At 34.6% G+C, this 19777-nt stretch overlaps 2 protein-coding genes and 1 long non-coding RNA gene across 4 annotated transcripts in view; all 3 read left to right on the forward strand.

Annotated features, from left to right (window-relative positions):
* Window positions 1-19777, forward strand: part of LOC135836530 (uncharacterized) — a 30712-nt gene that overhangs the window by 4012 nt on the left and 6923 nt on the right. The window lies entirely within an intron of this gene.
* Window positions 546-19498, forward strand: LOC135836515 (uncharacterized). 2 transcript variants are annotated; one of them, XM_065351404.1, is made up of 13 exons: window positions 546-853; window positions 12453-12696; window positions 13116-13359; window positions 14002-14252; window positions 15094-15308; window positions 15388-15467; window positions 15544-15598; window positions 15681-15796; window positions 15884-16124; window positions 16828-16910; window positions 16947-17130; window positions 17217-17538; window positions 17670-19498. In XM_065351404.1, exons 2-13 carry the CDS (start codon window positions 12526-12528, stop codon window positions 19269-19271), a joined length of 3564 nt encoding a protein of 1187 aa, XP_065207476.1. In that variant the 5' UTR covers window positions 546-853; window positions 12453-12525; the 3' UTR covers window positions 19272-19498. The 2 variants fall into 2 exon arrangements, with proteins under 2 accessions (XP_065207476.1, XP_065207475.1); XM_065351403.1 differs by having other exon boundaries at window positions 16828-17130.
* GlcT (ceramide glucosyltransferase) lies at window positions 852-5111 on the forward strand. The gene has a single exon (XM_065351414.1). It carries the CDS (start codon window positions 1119-1121, stop codon window positions 2298-2300), a length of 1182 nt encoding a protein of 393 aa, XP_065207486.1. The 5' UTR covers window positions 852-1118; the 3' UTR covers window positions 2301-5111.

A 19777-nucleotide genomic window follows, 5' to 3' on the forward strand; every position in this document is an offset into this window, starting at 1 on the left:
AGTATGTAGATGTACATTGTACGTAGTAGTACGTAGTACCCAGGTAGAAAATCCTAATCTTGTGAACTATCTTGTGAACTATCTTGTGACTTGTGAGAATATAATGTGAGGTAATCTCTCATTCTTCAAACTCGAAAAGTTGAGTTATAATTTTTTGTTGTATATCGGAAAGTCTTCAACCGAGTGAGTAGTGTTCTTGATCTTGAGTTCTTGAGAGCTTGTAGTAAGGCGTAAGGCACTAGTTCTCGAGCTTTGTTGAAGCTTAAAGACGTCTCAATTTTCAACAAAATGATTCTACCTGCATTTTGAATACAGATTTTATTAAAAACAGGTTTTTTTAGTACATACTTTCATCTTCTTTTGTTCTTGGTATTATGGTATTTAAAAAAAATAAAAAACTAAAATAAAAGTTGAAACTTGAAAATCCATTCATTCCACCTATTCCACCTATTTTAAATACTTTGTAAATTGGCCGCTCGAAACGCTAACTGCTGCCACGTGTTCCATCGGAAAAAAACAAAATTTTCACTCGGCGTGGAGCTTACAATTTTTTTATGCTGGAGTTTTCGATAGCGAAGTTGGACAAAAATTTTTTCTAATTACTTGCATGTGAAATGTTATTGGAAAATAATAATGGAACTGCATCATATCTCGCAGAATCAACAGTAAAATAATGTTTGTTCCTGAACGGTGATTACTTTTCAAAGTTTTATTGAGTGTCAAGTACTTTTTTTCCTACGTAGAGTGTATTACGATAGTGTTTATGTTTAAATTGACTGACGCATACCCTTTAAAATAATATTGTTAATCGCTCATTCCGTTGTAAATTGGACATTGGAGTAAACGTGAATCGGTGAGTGATTCAGTAAATTAATTTACTTATCGTATTAACAAAGTCGCTTCGTCAAGTTTTACATTTTGTTTCAATGTTAACATAAAAACGAAAGCTATAAACAAAAACATGTAAAGTCGCCGTTAAAGTAGTGTGATCGAATCAATCGTTACCCATTTTTTTCACCAAAACATACTGCAGTATTGGAAATCTTTGTACACGTTTCTCGATCATCATCAGCAACTGAAGCAGACTATGGTGAAACTAAAAGAAGCGAGCAGTAGTTATGTTTTACGTATTTTACGCCTTAGCTGTGGTCTTCATTGTAGTATGGTGCGTGTTATGGATACTTCATCTGACAGCTATATTTCACGCTAAACTGAAGCTGCATAGGAAAGTAGATCCTTACCATGGAATCCCGTACGAAGGAGTTTCCATCCTCAAACCGCTCAAGGGTGTGGATACAAATCTGTACTATAACTTAGAGACGTTCTTCACGCTGCAGTTTCCCTTGTACGAAATACTGTTCTGTTTCGAAGAAAGTACCGATCCTGCGATCGCCTTGGTAAACAGTTTAATCGAAAAGTACCCCGATATCGAAGCTAAGATATTCATCGGTGGCAGTACGGTCGGCGTGAATCCTAAAATAAATAACATGCACCAAGGGTACTTGGCGGCGAAATACGATTACGTTATGATATCCGATAGTAATTTGAAAATGAAAGAAGAAACATTGACTGACATGATGCAGTTAATGGAAGACGATGTGGGCATCGTGCATCAGATTCCATTCACAGCCGACCAAGATGGTTTTGCGGCGGTCATCGAGAAAATCTATTTCGGTACTGCTCACGCTCGTATTTACCTATTTGCCGATTTTATGCAAGTCAATTGCCATACTGGCATGTCGACTTTGATACGAAAGTCGCTGCTGGACGATGTCGGCGGCATTCAGTCATTCGGTTGTTATTTGGCCGAAGATTTCTTCATGGCTAAATCGATCATGGAACGGGGTTGGAGGACCCGTATCAGTAGTTTGCCTGCTTTACAAAACCCTGGTTGTTCGAGTGTTCGTTCGTTTCGCGAAAGATTAAAACGATGGACCAAACTTAGGTCCGCCATGGTGCCTCATACCATTTTATTGGAACCGATATCGGAAAGTTTGATCATCGGGGCTTTCACTTCTTGGGCTGTGTGTGTAATGTTTAAATGGGACCCTGTTGTATTTTACCTAGTTCATGTACTTATTTGGTTTCTATTAGATTATACTCTGCTCAGTATCATACAAAACGGTAGCTTACCTTTTAATAAGTTTTACTTTGTAATCGGTTGGTTGTACAGAGAGATAAATGGACCTCTAATATTTCTATCAGCTTTTTGGGATTCGACTATTAGATGGCGATCTAGAACCTATAAAGTACACATCGGTGGAATCGCCGAAGAAATTTCGCCCAAAATTAAAATCTAAATTGCTCAAATTCGTTTTCAGTCTTGGGTCGAATCGTTATTATAATTCTATTTGCCTTTTGTTTTTTTTTCCCTTCGTTCGAAAATAAACGGTTGAAAATTTTCGAACGTTCGTGGTGAAATCTTGTTACACTTCCAGTTACCTAAATTTAACCAAATAAAGAGGTGAATTTTCGTTATTGTAATAATTGTAATAATATTCGCTTAGGTACGAATTATTCAATGTTTCTATCTAAATAGAACACTATGTGTTCGATAATATTGTTTTTTTTCCTGAAAAAGCATAAATACACGTACTTAAAATGTTGATACATGATCATAGGTTAAATGTATGTACTTTTTTTTTTACCTACATGCCATAACTTTTCAACTTTTGATTTTTTTTTCTGTTTTTTTGTTCGTTTGAAACGTTTTTATAAACTTTAAAACGTTACTTTCCTTCCACCGATCTGAATGAGCCAGTATTGTAAAAATTAACGAATTTTTAAACGATATGCCTACGATTATTATTACTCTATACAAGTTTAAAAGGTTCTTTTATCCCTCTTGAAAAAATTAACAAAAGATATCTTAACCTTGAATAAACAATTCGCGAATTTTACGTTTATTATAAAATTGTGTGTATATAATTACTTGTTTTTTGTACGATTTATTTAAAAAATATGAGAAAAAAAACGAAAAATAATTTTTGTAATATTTGTATATTATTCTAGATTTTATATTTAAATCTTTTTTTTCCTTCAGGGTTTATAATTAAAAATATGATTTGAGCTTATTACTTTAAGTGTTCTGGAAAAAAAACGCCCATTTTCCCCCTACTTTTTATATTGACTCGCGTGAACAAAAATGCGATTATTTCGACAAAGATGCAATTATGTATGTATTTCGATATCATTTTCTTATGACCAAAAATATTTCGGATTCGTGATAGGCTTAAATTTACGCTTTATCTACTTAATGTGAAAATTATTAATTTATTGCGCGCTAATCACGACATCGATCCAATTTCCGTATTTTCGCAACTCGATAAGGTACTACATGAAAGTCTTCTATGAAATTTAATATTATTATATCGTTTTATGGTAGTGTTTGAAAGTGGAATATTACCAGTGCGTTGTGAATTACTAGTCTCTTGAGGTGAAGCCGCAGTGTTACTATAGGTCTTGGATTAGGTTACGAACTAACAGAATATTATGCTGAGGTATCGAATCACGAAAGGATATATATTTTGAATTCTGGAGGATTGAATTTTTATCTCGAGTATCTGGTGAGGTGCTATTATTATTCAGTCAGAATTTTTTTTAAAATTTTTGTAGCCATTTATAAGTTTGACATTTTGAAATTTGGGGTTCAAAAGCTTGCATTGTGCTTGTTACCTTATTCTTTGCAACAAATTCATTATCAACTTGTGTGCAAACAATCCAAATTGTTATTTCTCTTATTGGTCTGTTTTGACCACAATTTTGTGTAAAATTGATTTTAAAATGTAATCTTGTTGCTTCACTTTTCATTTTTTTTTTTCGCAGTCTGTTTCTAATGTTGACTCATATCAAAGTCTCTAATGATTTAATCTGCGCTGATAAGAACGATAACGCGATTAGAATCAATTTCACGAATGTTGAACCGAAATAGCTAACTCTTTTGTTGCAAAAATAAAAATGTATTCAGCATCCTTCAACCTACCCATGTCCATGTTCACCTCAATTTTTATCAGTGTTTTTTCATGGGAAGTTTAGAAACAATTTATATTCGTGACTCACTTCAATTGTTATTTCCCATGGTTGATGTGTTATCATTTTCGTTCTCATAAAAATGTGAAGCATCTTTATAAAGAAAATCCAGTCATTAGCTCCAATGCTTATTGAATTTGTGTTTGATCAATTGGTAAAAACTTATTTTTAAATCTCCACTGTGATAATTTTTTGAAAAAAAAATTCAGGCGAGTTTTTTAGTTTGAAATGAAATCTATTCTGGCAAAACTGTGTACACGGTGTTTCTTTTATCTGTATCTGTTTCCTTCCTGTTTGGTCATCTCTGGATGATGTATTAAAATAGAATTCCTCGGCGCTGTTTCTGCAGTCGAACCATGCAATCAGATTACTCAAATGATTTCTAATTAACCTTTAATTAGGATGTGATTTTCCATTTTATTGAAATAAAAAAATTAGTAGGTATTAGAGATAATTATGGAATTAAATGACCAGTGGAAGAATGATTTCAGGGAAAAGGCTAAAAGCTTATACTTTTAAATAACCAATTATCATAATTCGATACTCTAATTAGCGAATTTTTGTTCGATAAAAAGTTAACAACGCCTTGGTATCCATCTTTCGAACCACTATCGTTCAATTTCGAGTACCTACGCAGAATTACCGCGACGAAAATCACCTGTAAAATTGTATAGGTACTATTTTAAACTTAACGATACTTTAAAATAAATGAAAAGTCATGTTTGGCAAATATTTGAATGAAGATTTTTACAACGCCTAATGTATACCAATGTAGATGTACATACGATTTTAATACTTTTTCTATTAACTTTATTGTTTTATCTTTGTCTGAATTGTTACCAGTTTTTACTTTTTTAGTGAGAAGGACTCGAATATTGTGTTATTAATTTTGTACGTCGTTGTAACGATTCAATAACGATTTTTTTTCTAGCCAGTATCACCATTGTTTAGCCTGTAAAATAAGCGTATAAGTTGCTTTTTGAAGTATTGTTTTTTTTTTGAACGTTTGATTTTGGGACACTGTTTTTTTATTTTGAGCTATTTCCTTTTTTTTAATTACAAAAATACATTACTTGATTTGTGATGGTAGCTTATTTATAAGAAGTATAGAAAAATCCAACGTGAACGATACGGTATTCGGGATTCTCGTCTAGATAATATAAATGCATCATTTGAAGAGCGATAAACGTGGAAAAAATTTACTGTTTGGTTGGGTTATTTGGGTGTTGTATACTTACTTGCTAAATTTACAAATACGTTAAATTTTTCGGCAATTTCGAAAGATACGCGGAGAAAAGTACAAACACACGAGACTCGAAGACGATTGCGTCGTATTAAAAATGCACAATCTTGGTTTGGCCAGATAATTTAATATTTACACGTGTAATTTTCGATAAAAAATCATACTATCTACGACGTGCTACGGTAAATTTTTTAGTTTGGATCAAGGGTGTTGGGAATTCGCAAACTTATTGCTGATTTTTTCACCTTGGTACGTGTGTAAGTTTGATGAGACAACCTACACGAATTTACGAGTACGTTATATTATTCTAATAAATGTAGGTGGTCGTTTTAATGGTTTGGTGATCGAAGTGTATGTAATTTTATTACCCTTTTGTTGTAATTTTCAACGTTTATACGAACGACGAGCATGTGCAAAGTTGCGCCGAAGATGAGAAGAACAAATTGGCAATGGCCCTTATTAGATTTTAAGTCGATCGGTGTACGCTAGTCAAGGTTAAGTACAATAATATCATTTTTATTTGTATTTGTATTATTAGTCATTTTCGATATACCTATGTAAATGTAAGAATCCTTGTGTATGTTAGTCTTATATTTTGTAATTCGATACGTTCTATGGCTGGAACATGCTGGAATACTAGAAGAGAGGAATAACTACTCTTATGGGAGTTCGTTTTACCGAATGATCGGATTTAGATTATGTTACCAGAAGGTTATTCAACTTGGAAACTGTTTCGTTGGTGTTTTGAATTTTCGTTTCGTTGTATCGCAGTTTTGTGATGGTTTTTCTAATTTTTTACTCCGATGGCGGTTAATTATACGAATTTACGAGTGTGCTAGTGTTGAAGGGTTGGTCGGACCCGTATCTGCTGATTGGTTTATTAAACAATACGAATCGTATCGTATATTATGAGGAAGAGATTACTTCTAAATTAAAGATGACCCGCGCTTCGTTGCGACGATGGGAATCAATTGGAAACTCGAGTTTCATTTCATCTGTCCTATGACCAATTTACGAGTATTATGTGGAATCGTGTTGAAGGGATCGATTTGAGAGGGGAAAAAGTACGAGAATGAGGGAGGCATAAATACTTACTAATTACTATAATAATTGGTGTATTTGCCATCTTGAAAGGAAAGAAGTAAATGTGGTTTTGGTTTGAATGATGGTTTTATTGCTTTTGGTGTTTTTGTTGGTTGATAGGTAAGTCACATTGATTGCGAACATACGAAAATGCCAAAAATACGTATGTACGACGTACGTAGATTAATTTTTTCCTTGAGAAGGTAAAGATGAAACACTCGACGTGACACCCTCTGAATTGAGCGAAATCCAACTTGAAAGTATATCTAAAGAGCATAGTCATCTTCTGATAAGGGAGGTATCCTAATTGGTGGAAACTTTTTGTACCGGACGGAGCGGGGTCGAAAGAGTATGCAAAAGTACATCACTAGCCAACATTTTGGCTGCTGAACTGAATTTTTCGATTTTTGGCAAATTTTTGAAAATCAAAGGGCCATAAAATGAAGATGCCAAAAAAACAGATTTTTCCAAATTGATCTAGAAAGCTGAAATTTAGTATGTGCCTTATTTCCGACTCGCCAAATCGATTGGAAGCGAGGTCGAGCCATTTTGAGCAGCTCTAAAGCCTTCAGTAAATTTTTGAAAGTTGAGATTTCCACGAAATTCAACTAAAATGTAGTTGAAAATTCAAAAATTCGCTTTATTAGCCTATTTTTAGCATGTCGAGTCGGTTTAAGATGGTTTCAAACCGGTTTAGAGCCTGCAGCCATATTTTGGAAATTGCGTGGTACACATCATTTTTTCAAAATCGGTTTCTGATTCGAAAAAATTCATTGTATCCGAGTCGTTGGATAAAAAAATTCAAATTCAGTTGGTGCCCCGTTTTGGAGCTTCCAGCAATTGTTTGAAGATTCCAGTTTTCGGTTTCAAAATCGATCAAATTCAACTTTAGCACCTAGGAATGCGTTCAATGCGTGCTTGTAAGCTGCTTGATCGATCAGATTACGAGTTGATTTTCAAAAATCATGTATTTCCCTAATGTAGTGGATAAAGAAACTGATTTTGGAAAGATTGTGTTTTATTTGTTGAAGTATTGATGGCATCACTAAGCAGTTTTTATGATTGTTGAAGTCTAAAATTTTCGAAATATGATTGGTGGCTTCAGTATTGTTTAAAACCATCTCCAATCGATTCAATGTGTCGAAATTAGGGTTTAAAGTAAAAAATTTTTAGCTCTTTGACTTCATTGGGTAAAAATTTCGTGGAAATTTCAACTTTAAAAATTCGGCGCTATCGGCTCCAGAACTGCTCAAAATAGTTCAAAACTGTTTCAGTTCATTAGAGGGTTGAGGCAGTCAAAAATAGGGTATATTTACCAATTTTAGATCTCCGAGTGAATTAAGCAACATTTTGATTTTTTTCTTCATTTTTGGCTCAATTTTTTAAAAAAATCACCAAGTTGAAAAGTTGAAAAATGCAGTTTAGCCCCTGAAATTTTGGCTGGTGATGTATTTTTGCATGCTCTTTCAATCTAGCTGTGTTCGATTCAAAAATATTTCTGCCAACTTCGAACTTGTGATGCCTCCTTGAGGGTAAACATGCCAAATTCCTGTGTCCTAGGTCAATTTAGAAGAGCAGACGCGTGACAAGGGTTTTCGCAGTAGAAAAAAGTCATGATGAAATCCACCCTCTTCAAATTGTTCTCGAACGCGAGTCGAGATCATCCTCCCTCAAACCTCTTAATCAAGTCTAAATACGAAATTTGGGCAAATTTGTGGAGATGCCCCTGACTTAGTCGTTCTTATATTTCGAAAAAAATTGTATAAAGTATTAAAAACATCAGACATCCATAAAACCGATGAGGATGGACTTGTAGGACCCCAAAACGTTGAAGATTCGTTATGCAAGTAACCTTTTTGAATTTTCAAAATTTCACCAAAAATCCAAAAATAAACTTCAGCTCCTAGGATTTTGTTTACAAGAGCATGTTCTTTGATTCTAGCTTGATTTCGGTGAAATTGGATTGTGTCAAGTCGAGTTGTTTTCTTCGAAATGCAAAATGTACCTCTTCCTACCTTAAAATGCTCGCGTTTGTTGATGATCATTTTGTTGAGTTATCGGTTGTTTCAAATAATATTTCGCGTCGAGATGTTTATCAGAAAAATTCTCGTGTTAGTGCTACATAAAATAATGTTATGCGATTGTAAACAATGACTACTGCGGAAGAATCGAAGAAGAAAGGAACACGAGTCAAAAAAGTGATAAAAAGGAAAGTTAAAAGGTGAACCTATCTATACGAATTTGTTAAATTCTTGAATTATTATACCTATGTTTGAGAATTTTTTTATTACAATTCATCGAATTTTTCGGATTTTTGTTTGATTAAATGGATTGGGATAGGTATGGATTTTTAGCATAAAAATGTCCAAGTTTTAAGAATTGAATTTTAGGCTTTTAATCCAGTAAATCTTTAAATGGTACTGATGGTTGATTTTGTATAATTTCAACCCCCCTCCTCCCTCCCTTGAATCCGAATATCTGACTGATATCTCGAAATTATGATAGGAATTTCCTAAAAAATGAACTTGAATGTTCAAAATTGAGCTTTTTTATCATGTTTCCGAAAGTTGCTAATCGACTAAATTCGTCACGCTTGGGCTCATTCTAACGGACCGACTACGAAGGTTACCTATCTTGAAATGTTAATAATGTTGATCTTTCGTTCGTCATTTTGGAACATACCAAACCTAACATAATCTTCAGTTTAAAAAAAATTCAACTTCGATGTTCTAATGAACCACTAACGATACTTAATTTGGTTTCACTTTTCATTGAATCTACTCAACACTTTCCGTTTGATTCAAGTACGTGTAAAACGATTACACAGTATGAGGTAATTGCGTGTGTGATGAAATAACTAAAATATTCAAAAAAATGTATTCCAATTGTAGAAAACGTTAACCAGTTACCAGCTGGCTGGATTACTTGTTCTTCATGTACCGGATAGGTATAGGTAGACTATAATGAATGACTACGTCTTGTTTCACCTTTAAAAATATCATCTATATTTATATCTACGAGTACCATAGAACGCTAGAAGTTCGACTTCATTATTATGGAGTAATTTACGTTCTAGTGTGATCTATGAATTTTTTTGATTCCTCAAAGCATTATTTTATTAAATTTTTTATTTCAAATTTCAAGGCTAGTATGAGTGCATACTTCTTATAATTGAATTTCTTAGTTTTGGAATATTGGTACTTGAAGTTGTCTAATCTTACGAGCTCCTTGCAAATTGAATTCTACGTAATCTCCTGGAACTCGTTCATTCTTTTCTTACCGACATCCTCTTGTAGTAAAAAAATTGGGCAATTTTTTTTGAACCTAGGAAGATGGAAACAATTGATAATTGACTAGCTTTGAAGATAAAATCCTGAATCTAATTTCGTATCCTGACTAATCCTATTAAATATTAATAGCTGTAACTGTAGCTACTCGCTAGTCCAGCTGTTCAAATCGTTTACCATTTTAATTCATTATAGTGATTCATTTTTTCAATTTTTCACGTTTCATATTATCAAGTATTGATATGACAGGTAAGTAACAATACCTAAACAATTCCTTGGCCGTTATCGAAGTTAGTGCGAGATACATACATAATATTTTGATATTTACCTACGCATACTTTGCTAACGTGCTGCTAGGTACTTTCCTTGTTTCTTGTGCAATAATAACTGTTGGCGGATTTTATAAATTCCATTTACAATATTCATTTATATGGTCCTCGCTCACTCAAAATAAAAATGAATTGATGAATACCTTTACCTACTCATTAGAATTTCTGTCCCTGCATACTAAATCCCGAAATCCCTGCTGGACTTGAATTTATATGTGATAATAGGTATGTGTGTGCTCAGAAATTACTACATATAAGCTTCCTCGGCAAGCTTCTTTTTTTGTTGAAGATGTAGGTTGGCAACATGGAATAGGCAAATATGACCAATAACGAGTTTGCATTTCAGCTGTTCACTGTGACCAACTTACATTTTCAACTAAAAAATTACATACTCGAATGCTCCTCTGAGCACATTGATTCGTACCTATCATACCCATACGAGTAGGAATAAAAAACAATTTTCTGGTAGTGTTACTTGTGTTTTCCAATATCATGTGAAATGTGTATTTTGAAGTGATTTGTTTTCAATTCTGCGACACCTGGAAACAGTGCGTTATTTATTTTTATTTCTTCAATTTTCCAAAATCTTCCTAATGAAGTAATCATTGATGCGGTTCATCTCGTATATTGTTTCTCTACGAATTAGTTGTGATGTTAATTACTTGACAGATTGCTAAAAGTTCGAAAAGTTCATGCTTATCTCGAGAGTGATGTTTTGACTAACATTATCGCGTCGGTCGTGTTTTTTTTCTCTGAATAAATATAAATTTATACGTCGAAGGTGAAATGTAGTTCATATACCTACCTACTTGAACCTACCTGAAAGGAAACGATGTGCAAGTTGAGGTACACAGACTACAGACATGAATTTTTTTAACTACTTCGCTATGATGAAAATACTCACTCGCTCAAGTAGCATGATAATTTTATTGAAATACTCGTGTATCAGTCGATTCGATGCCTGTATTTGTGAACAATTTTCGAGGTGTTCGCCATTTTTACCTATTACGTTGAAAAGCTGAACTATGAAGTGCGATCAATTTTTAAATTTATCTTGTACGAGTGAATCAGGAGGATGAGTTTGAAAATCTAAGAATTTTATTATCGCTTCGGAGTTTTTTAATTGAGAACATTTTATTTAGTGTTCTTAATTATTAGGCTAATTACCGAAAACCTGAAACGTAACCTAAGCCTTCGGTTAATACAAACCGGTTTCAACTTTTCTAACAATTCTTAATTTTTGAAGAAAAAAAACTATCGATTAGGTATTCAAGTGCATTGTTTTAAAACATGTATTGAAATTACGTTTTCTTTATCAGTTATCAGTGAACCTTTGATTTAACAATAATATACTAAAGAAGTGCGGATGATTAATCAATGATGTAACCTGCATTCGTCAAATGTTAACAAACTGATAATTATATCGTACATATTACTTTTTCACCTACTATCATTGGTGAAAAGAATGATATCTATTCATCTCAAACATAAATTTTGAAGAATGTATTTTTTTAACTGGGTTCAAGATTAGGTTTTATTAAATTATAAAAATATCTAATTTTTTATATTGATAACCCTGAAATGATGAAAAATGCGTTATTTTTAATTGTCCTGATATTCATACTTTGAATTTATTACTCGATTATATACCTTATTGCAATTTTATTATTACATATTTTGTATTACACCTCGATGATTTCAAGCGTAAGGATTTTACTTTGTAACGATGATTGAATGAAATGTACATAGATATTAATTATCTGATGTTTGTGCGGTATCAATGAATAAACATTTTATATTTTTCCATATTTTACTACCTATGTTTATACGGGATGCGCAGAAATACCGAGTACTTCCCAAGTCCAAAAAAAGTTTTTTGTTGAAAATATAGGTTGGCAACGTGAAATAGATGCATATGATTGGTGGAATGTCATCATCTCAGTCCAATAACCTATCATACGCTTTTATTATCATCATTCACTGTGACCAACCGAAACATTTAGCAGAAAATTTGCGGGTATTCGATATTTCTGCGCACCCTGTACGTTCGAGTATTGAACCTATATTCAAAATAATATGTTATCAATTCGCTTTTCAGTTTGTTATAAGGTTATTGTTGCTTTTGTATTTTTTTTTAAATTTTCAACATTTGCGCGTACGGTTGAGGTAAAAAAAAAGTATTTCTTTGAAATAGCTTCATGTAGTACAGGGTGGCCAGAAATATCGGGTACCCCTAAGAAAGTTTTTCATTAAAAATATAGGTTGGCAACGTGAAATAGATGCATATGATTGGTGGAATGTTATCTCTCCAGTCAAACAACCAATCATGTGCTATCATTATTATCATTCACTGTGACCAACCGAAGTATTTTAGCAGAAAACTTTTGTAGGGGTACCCGATATTTCTGGCCACCCTGTACCTAGTTAGTAGGTTAATCGAATTTTTGCAATTATTTCATCACGATTCTGTGTTTTTTTCAGCTTGCGCTTTTAAATTATTTAAATGCGAAGAAATTAATTTTCGACAATATTATTACAATCGGTAAACATCAAGATGTATACCGATTTCGACGAAATGGATATTGAACCCAACGCGGAGCTTGCAGTTGCACCTCCGCGTGAGAAATCGCCACCTGCTCCTACTCCTGCTCCTGTTGCTATTGTTGCTACTCCTGTTGCTCCTGCGCCGGTTCCTGCTGCTGTGAAGGAAGATTCACCTGCGAAGGTAATTATAAACCCGGTTCGTAGTGTTTTATTGATTTGAAAAGAAGTTTTTCCATGTTATTTTTGAAGTTTATGCTGTGTAATCAGAATACCACTGTATTACTCAAGTAAGTATACAGTACCTATTTTAAATAAAACTGTGTACTCGATGAGAAAAGGTGTTAGAAATTTTTCGTTTTTATTTGAATTTAATTGATGCGCCATAAGTATGGTTTTAAAACTTATGACGTTGAGTTGTTTTGAAATTACATGATTTCCTATTTTGCTACGATCGAGTTATCGTATTTACTGTATTTTATTTGTACCAGAAAAAGTAAGTATATTATTGTTAAGATGTGTAAGTTGACTTGTGCTGCGATCGTGTTTTGTGAAGCGGTTTTCGATGTGAAATTATCACCCAGTGTTGTTGGCGTTTTGTAGATTGATAAATCCGACGAAGAATTGCAAAGTCAACTGTTGACGAGAACAGTTCCTTTGGACGATGGCAGTATTGGATACGTTTTTACTTGCACGAAAAATGGACCGTTGGCTACATGGAGATGTCACGCGTGTAATTTTGTCGATAGCTGGAAAAATCTCGTTAAGCATATTGAAAGTAATTGGCATGAGGAGAGTATGTCCAATTTCCAACATTCCAGATCGAATTTTACCAAGGTCGAGAATGGTAAGTGTCTAAATTTTAATATAGTAATGTTGTAATTTAAATGTAAAATGGATTAAAATTTATATCAGAGTGAAGGATGTATCGAAGAAGTATCTGTAATCCCAGTTTGAGAATAGTTTCTTACTACAAGAGTTTTATTGTTTATATTGCTGTTTTTTAATTACTTATTATAATGGCCGATCCAATCAGATTCTTTCGATCGATCAAAGAGTTCTCATTGGTTTATTATGTTTGTTTACTTTCTGATGCAGACCAATGACCATAAATAGTCGATCCATCATCCAATCAGATTGTTTCGATCGATTGCTTTCCTTTGTTTACTTTTTGATTGATGATAACAGCGATCATTGTAATCAGAACTTTTCGATCGATCAATTATTCTCATTGATTTAAATGATTTATGATTTGGTGACTTTTTTCAATTATTAAGGGTATCGATGAATGAGATGATGATAATCTAAATTTGAATCTGCATTAGGTAGTTGCATTTTGTAAATGTTGTGGTTGTGAATTAAGGAAATATCTCTTTCGATGATTTTCTTCATTTTGAATTTCGTGAACAACGTTTTCTTAATAATATTTGTAGAAATGAACCATATACATAAGTAACTGGCGTGTATTGAATCATCTGTTACTACACAGCTATTCCCGATATCTCGAAAGGGCAACCGTTACCACCAGGCATGGAAGATGACGTTATCACCGGCCCATGTCAGCTATGGAAAACCTTAGAAAAATACGATCAGCCTTTAATCGGACTGGAATTCTTGTTAGAGCTGCAAATGATGGAACTGAAGGAACCGCGTTATCTGTGCTTGCTATGCGACAAACGAGGTGACCCTCGTAGTATCTTGGTTCATTTGACGAGTCAAAGCCATTATCTAATTTATCTGGTGAGAATAATATTGTTTTAACGTAGCCAGTATGAATTAAAATTTGAGAAGCGAATAGAAGGCGAACGACATGAGGTGTGTCTGTGCGTTGTATTGCACTATCCGGTGCTTTATGGAAACACGACATGACGTCATAGTCACGCGATGAATATAAACAGCTGTTGAACGTACTTAGTATTATGTATAGTAGTTTTTAAATTTAACATCGATTTGCGTGTGCATTGATCGTAATGATTTTCCCTGAGCTTTTTTTGTCTCGAAGAACGTGTCCTTTAATTTGGTTGTTGAAGGGTGTGAAATTTTTCGGTTCTAAATATACCTACTCGAGTAATTTCGTTTTATCTGAAGTAATTTTCGAACTATACAGCGACGTGATAAACCGCCTAAAGAAAAAAAAGAACAAGCACTTCACTTTTTAGGTTGTTACTAAACTAATGTAATTTCTTATCTGTAATCTGATATATTGGTGCAAACGGCCCTGATAAGAGTAAACATTGTAGTTTGGGGCAGGGGGGAAGTCAGCTCCGGAAAAATACCGTTCGAGTATCGGTTTCGGTTCCTATTTTGTAATCGCATACATTCGTTAATTAGTCTCAAAATAGTTGAAATCAATGAAGATTCGAATATGTATCACGATGGTTGGAAAATGTACTCGTTAACCGATCTAATAGTATATCGAATCAGATTTTCAAATCAGTTGAGAAAAATTCGACGCGATTATTCGAAAATATTTCTAAACACGTTTCATCGCTTACGAACCCACGCATCGAATATTACTAGCGTATTATTCTAATTATTTCGTAATTTTAATATACGATTTTATCGTGACGATTCCTGACAGAGAAAATATTTCAAGTCGTTTCACGCCCTTATCGATAAGCTTCCGAAATCCAACGAATGTCGAGGTAAAGTTAGCACCGTCACCGCACATTTGGTCGCTAAATTAGAAGAAAAATATGGCAGATTACAGCCGACCGCTAGCCGCGAGGAAATCATCAATACACCCGAACAACGAACTATCATTTTGCAGAAAATTGACAGCGGAATACATTTCGTGTAAGAACTTGAAGAAAATCCAGTTCGATGCGTTTGAACGAACGTTGCGTTATTTCTCCTTTTCTTATCTATTTTCTAGCGAATCGCCCGAAGATAAATATTTGGAAGAAATGTTGACGGTCGAATATGTACAAAATACTACCCTGTTGCTTAAAAATTGTATGTGATGGTTGTTTCTAAACAATTATTATTGTTTTCTATTGTGTACTTAAATTTTTTTTAATCGGTTCTCTAGTCCCCCTGAAGCCGAAAATGGCCGACAAATCAAGAACCGAAGAGAATTCGAAAAGGTAAAACGAAATTTATTTTATGTATATGAACATATTGATTAGTTTGTTAAAGAGTAAGTGATCATTTTCATCTCGTTTTCAGCATGTTTAATAAAGGTCGAAGAGGTCTTGCTCAAAAACAATTGCGGAGCAGGAAAGGGCAAGATGCTGATAATGAAGAACCCGATGTGGTGTTTATCAGCAAGAAACCTAAACATGGTAAATATCGAAATCGTAGATCTTTTTTAAAGGTTGAATAAACTTTGACTCGGAAGTGTAAGCAAAATCCGCTCATTTTTGTTATAGATTCTAGAGGACGTGAACTGTCTCCTCGTGGACGTGAATTATCTCCTCGGTCAAGATCACGTAGTTATAGATCATCCAGATCACCACCGCCTGATTACAGACGAAGACATATGTCACCGTCGTACTATCGGTCGAGTAGACATAGATCGAGATCACCTAGAAGACGCTATTCTAGATCCCCTCATGACAGACGTAGATCTAGGTCGCCGGTTAGAGCGCCGCCTCCTCCCAGTAGACACGGGTGAATATTTTTATTTCACGTACATACATAACAAACACAGAAATTAGTACGAAATTTTGAAAGAAATAACTGTTTTTTTTGTATATTACGAGTATGAAGGAAAATTTAAATTAGAATACATTTTTTAAAAAACTGATTTTGACCTCACAAATAGTAAATAGCTCTGTTCTATTCGCTGCTCAGAGCAACTCCGAGCAGAAATTAGACTTTATATATCTCGTTTTTTTCAGCTCTCATTTCGAATAAAGTAAAAAAATTGTGATTTTTGTTATCAGGGAACGACAAAGTTACTCCTTTTACACTTCCTTTTTAGGTAGTGTAAAAAGAGCAGAAAAAAGGAGTAAATTTTTTTACTCGGAGCATGATCTGAGCAGCGAATAGAACAGCTAATTTTCAAAAAGTTTCGCCCTCGCTTTGCTTGGGCAGCAAAACGCTCTCTTTTATTTTTAAATTTAATTTTCAAAGATCAAAACCCGAAAAAGAGCATTGAAAAGAAAAAAGCGTGATAACCGATATTTTTTTCGCTGAAAAATTTTCATACCAGGGGAGGGGTGAATCGAAAAGTACGAAATTTTGTTTTTTTGATTTGGTAGACACCATGATACATAGAAAAAGGAAAATCCTCGAGTGGAAATTTCTCGTACTTCTTGCTACTACTTGAAAAAAAAAATAGCTACCGAACAATTTTATGCAATTATTTCAGGCGTTATCGTGTCTCCCCTGAAAGGTACTACAAACGTACACCTTCGCCAGATATCAGAAGTATTTATGGGCCTGGTTATCGAGGTCATTCTCGGGGTAGAACGCCTCCTGGTTATCGAGGTCATTCTCGGGGTAGATCGCCTCATAGACCTAGAGAAAGAGAAAGAAGTCCGCATCGTAGACCGCATCATAGATCACGTTCGCCCAAACCTGCGTCACGCGCGTCCGAACATCTGTCCAGAAGTACAAAACCACCGGTCGATGGCAAAGATATAAAAGCGGTGAATAATAGCGCTAAAAAAAGGTAACTATTTCAAAAACCGATTTTTTTTCGTCATTGAGATTGGACAAAAAAGAATGAATCGGTTTTATTTTTCATTTTTATCAAAGGGAAGCGGAAAAGAAGCAGTTGGCATTCCAAAAAGAACTGAAAGAAGTCGAGGAGAAGTTGAATAAAGAAATGGAACTTTATACGGAAACACCGGAGAACCACCCGGCTTATCAAGAAGAATGGAAGAAATTTTGGTGCAGCAGATTTAAAGAGCTGCAAACGGAAGGCAAAGTCGATCCTCATAGTTACGATTATAAACCCGAATGGATTACTTTTTGGAACGTTCGTATGAAGGAGTTATTTAACGAAGAATTGGAACGTCAGCGTGAAGAGTTGAAAACCAAGTACGGGGTAAACGATGAAGGAAAAGTGGCTGTATCGGTAAGATTGCGATATTTTTTACTCAATTTCAGCATACGATGCGTTTTAATGAGTTTTTGTTTATATGTAATTTTTTAAAAAAAGAAAAAAAAATCATTAAAAATTTTTGTTTTTTGATTTTAAAATTACAGCCGGCGGAATCTGAAGAAGGTACAAATAAAACCGAAGAAGTCAAAAAACCAGTGGTCGATATTAAAACCATGTGGAAGCAGCTGACCGGTTTTGAAATAAAAGAAACGCCCGCTAAACAAAAATCTATTTCGCCTTGGGAAGATGATAACGACGACGATGACAATGAAAAATCGGGCAATAAAAACGAAAATAACCAGAACAATGTTATCGATAGCGACGCTCAACCAATATCGCCAGAACCGTTGAGTTCGATCTCGGATTCGGAAAGTAGGGGTAGATCCAGAGGAAGATCGTATTCACGTTCAAGGAGTCGTTCACGTTCGCGGTCACGGAAAAGGTCGTACTCCAGAGATCGAGAGTTACTGTTACTGAAAGACGAATACCATCGAAAACCTACGAAAAAGATCCATTTCGAAAATCCGCTGAATATTATAACTGTCCTAAGGCAGTTGTCAGTTCTGGAATTTCAACTTGGTTCCTACACCAGTCACGTCATCACATTGTTATCCAGCGGTTTAGCCATGGAGCGAGTCAAGCCGCAATCCTCAGTCGATTTACTGACAAAAGAAAACGTGATATTTTTAGAATTGGTCAAAGAGAAATTGAAAGGTCAACTGTTGGCCGGAGTAGTCAACAAATCTATGGTCAAGGCTACTTTATTCTGTATAAAAAACATCGAGGACTTATTAGTGGTTGTACCGAAGCTTAGAAATCTTGCTCCTCCGCCAGTTCCTGCTCCTCCACCTGGTCTTTTGTATGGCGCTGGTGTCGAATCGATGGCTCCTGCAGCTCCTTCAATCGGTTACGGCCATCCTGCATCTGCTGGAGGCCATCCTCGTATGTACCATCCTTACGGTATGCCACCGTATGGTAAAATACCCCCGCATGCTATGAAAATGTACGACAGCAGATATAAACCTGAACGATACCCGTTCCGTAAAGGTAGTCCGCCTAAAAGACCGGATAGTACTGATAGACCGACCGAAAGAGTACCGTTTAGCTCTGGTAAAGAAGAATTCCCCTTCGCCAATAACACACAAGATGCGAAAAAAGATATTCCTTCCGCCGTCGAAGAAATTCCTATCGATAAAATTCTCATAGCTAAACAAATAGCCGAAGTTTTGACCGCTCAAGGTAGAACAGACGTTTCCGAAGAAGAATTACAGTCGCTGATCAACACAGTTGTGGAAAGCTTGAAACGTAGTGAAAATGGCAGTGATCCGCAAGCTTTGGCTAAATCGCTCGAAACACTTTTCCCCAAAGAAAACAATACTCCTGTTGATGGTCAGGCGCCCGCAGAAGGCGAACAATTTCCACCATCTAATAATGTCGTCACCATTCCTGATGGATTCAACTTGAACGATGTACCTAGCTCGACATTGGCTATTTTACAAGACGCTTACGCCAATGTATCGTCGATTAACGCTACTAAAACTTTTAGTATAGAGCAGTTGCCCGAAAGCGAGGTAATTCAACTTTTGCGTAATTTCAAAAGTATTCCCAGATTCAAACAGGAGAAATTAATCGAGTATTTGAGAAAATTAGAAGATTCAAATCCTGAACGAGTCGAAGAATTGAAAAAATATGTGAATGTTTTATAGAAAAGTATTTACGATTGAATAATTTTGTGTACATTTTTTTTTCGCGTCCGAGCGAACTGTATGATATTTAAGCTATCGCCGAAGTTTTCATGTTCCGTTTTTACTGGTTACACTGATTTTTTTTTAAGGATTTCTCTACTTTTTTTCAATCATTCGTGTCGCTAATTTGTGTGAAGCATTAGACTTATTTTCATTTATTTAATTTTAATATAAATATTCGAAATCTATTTTGTTATTGATTTGTGATTTGTAGCGGGATGTTTTTAAACTGCTATTGGCACCGTGAAAGAAGCAAGAAGCAAAATGAGAATCTTTGTATTAGTTAGATCTTTTTTCGAGGTTCAGATTTAAACTGGAATGTGATTTTTGGAAAAAAATGTGGTCTGAAACTCTCATAATTAAAATTTCGGCTGCTCAAATTGATATTTCGATTTTTGTCGAATTTTTTAATATCCAAAAATGACTTGGTTATTTTCTGAAGCCAATATTTTTTAGAAACATGCTAT

The sequence above is a fragment of the Planococcus citri genome, chromosome 2, assembly GCF_950023065.1.
Source record: "Planococcus citri chromosome 2, ihPlaCitr1.1, whole genome shotgun sequence".
Taxonomy (NCBI): domain Eukaryota; kingdom Metazoa; phylum Arthropoda; class Insecta; order Hemiptera; family Pseudococcidae; genus Planococcus; species Planococcus citri.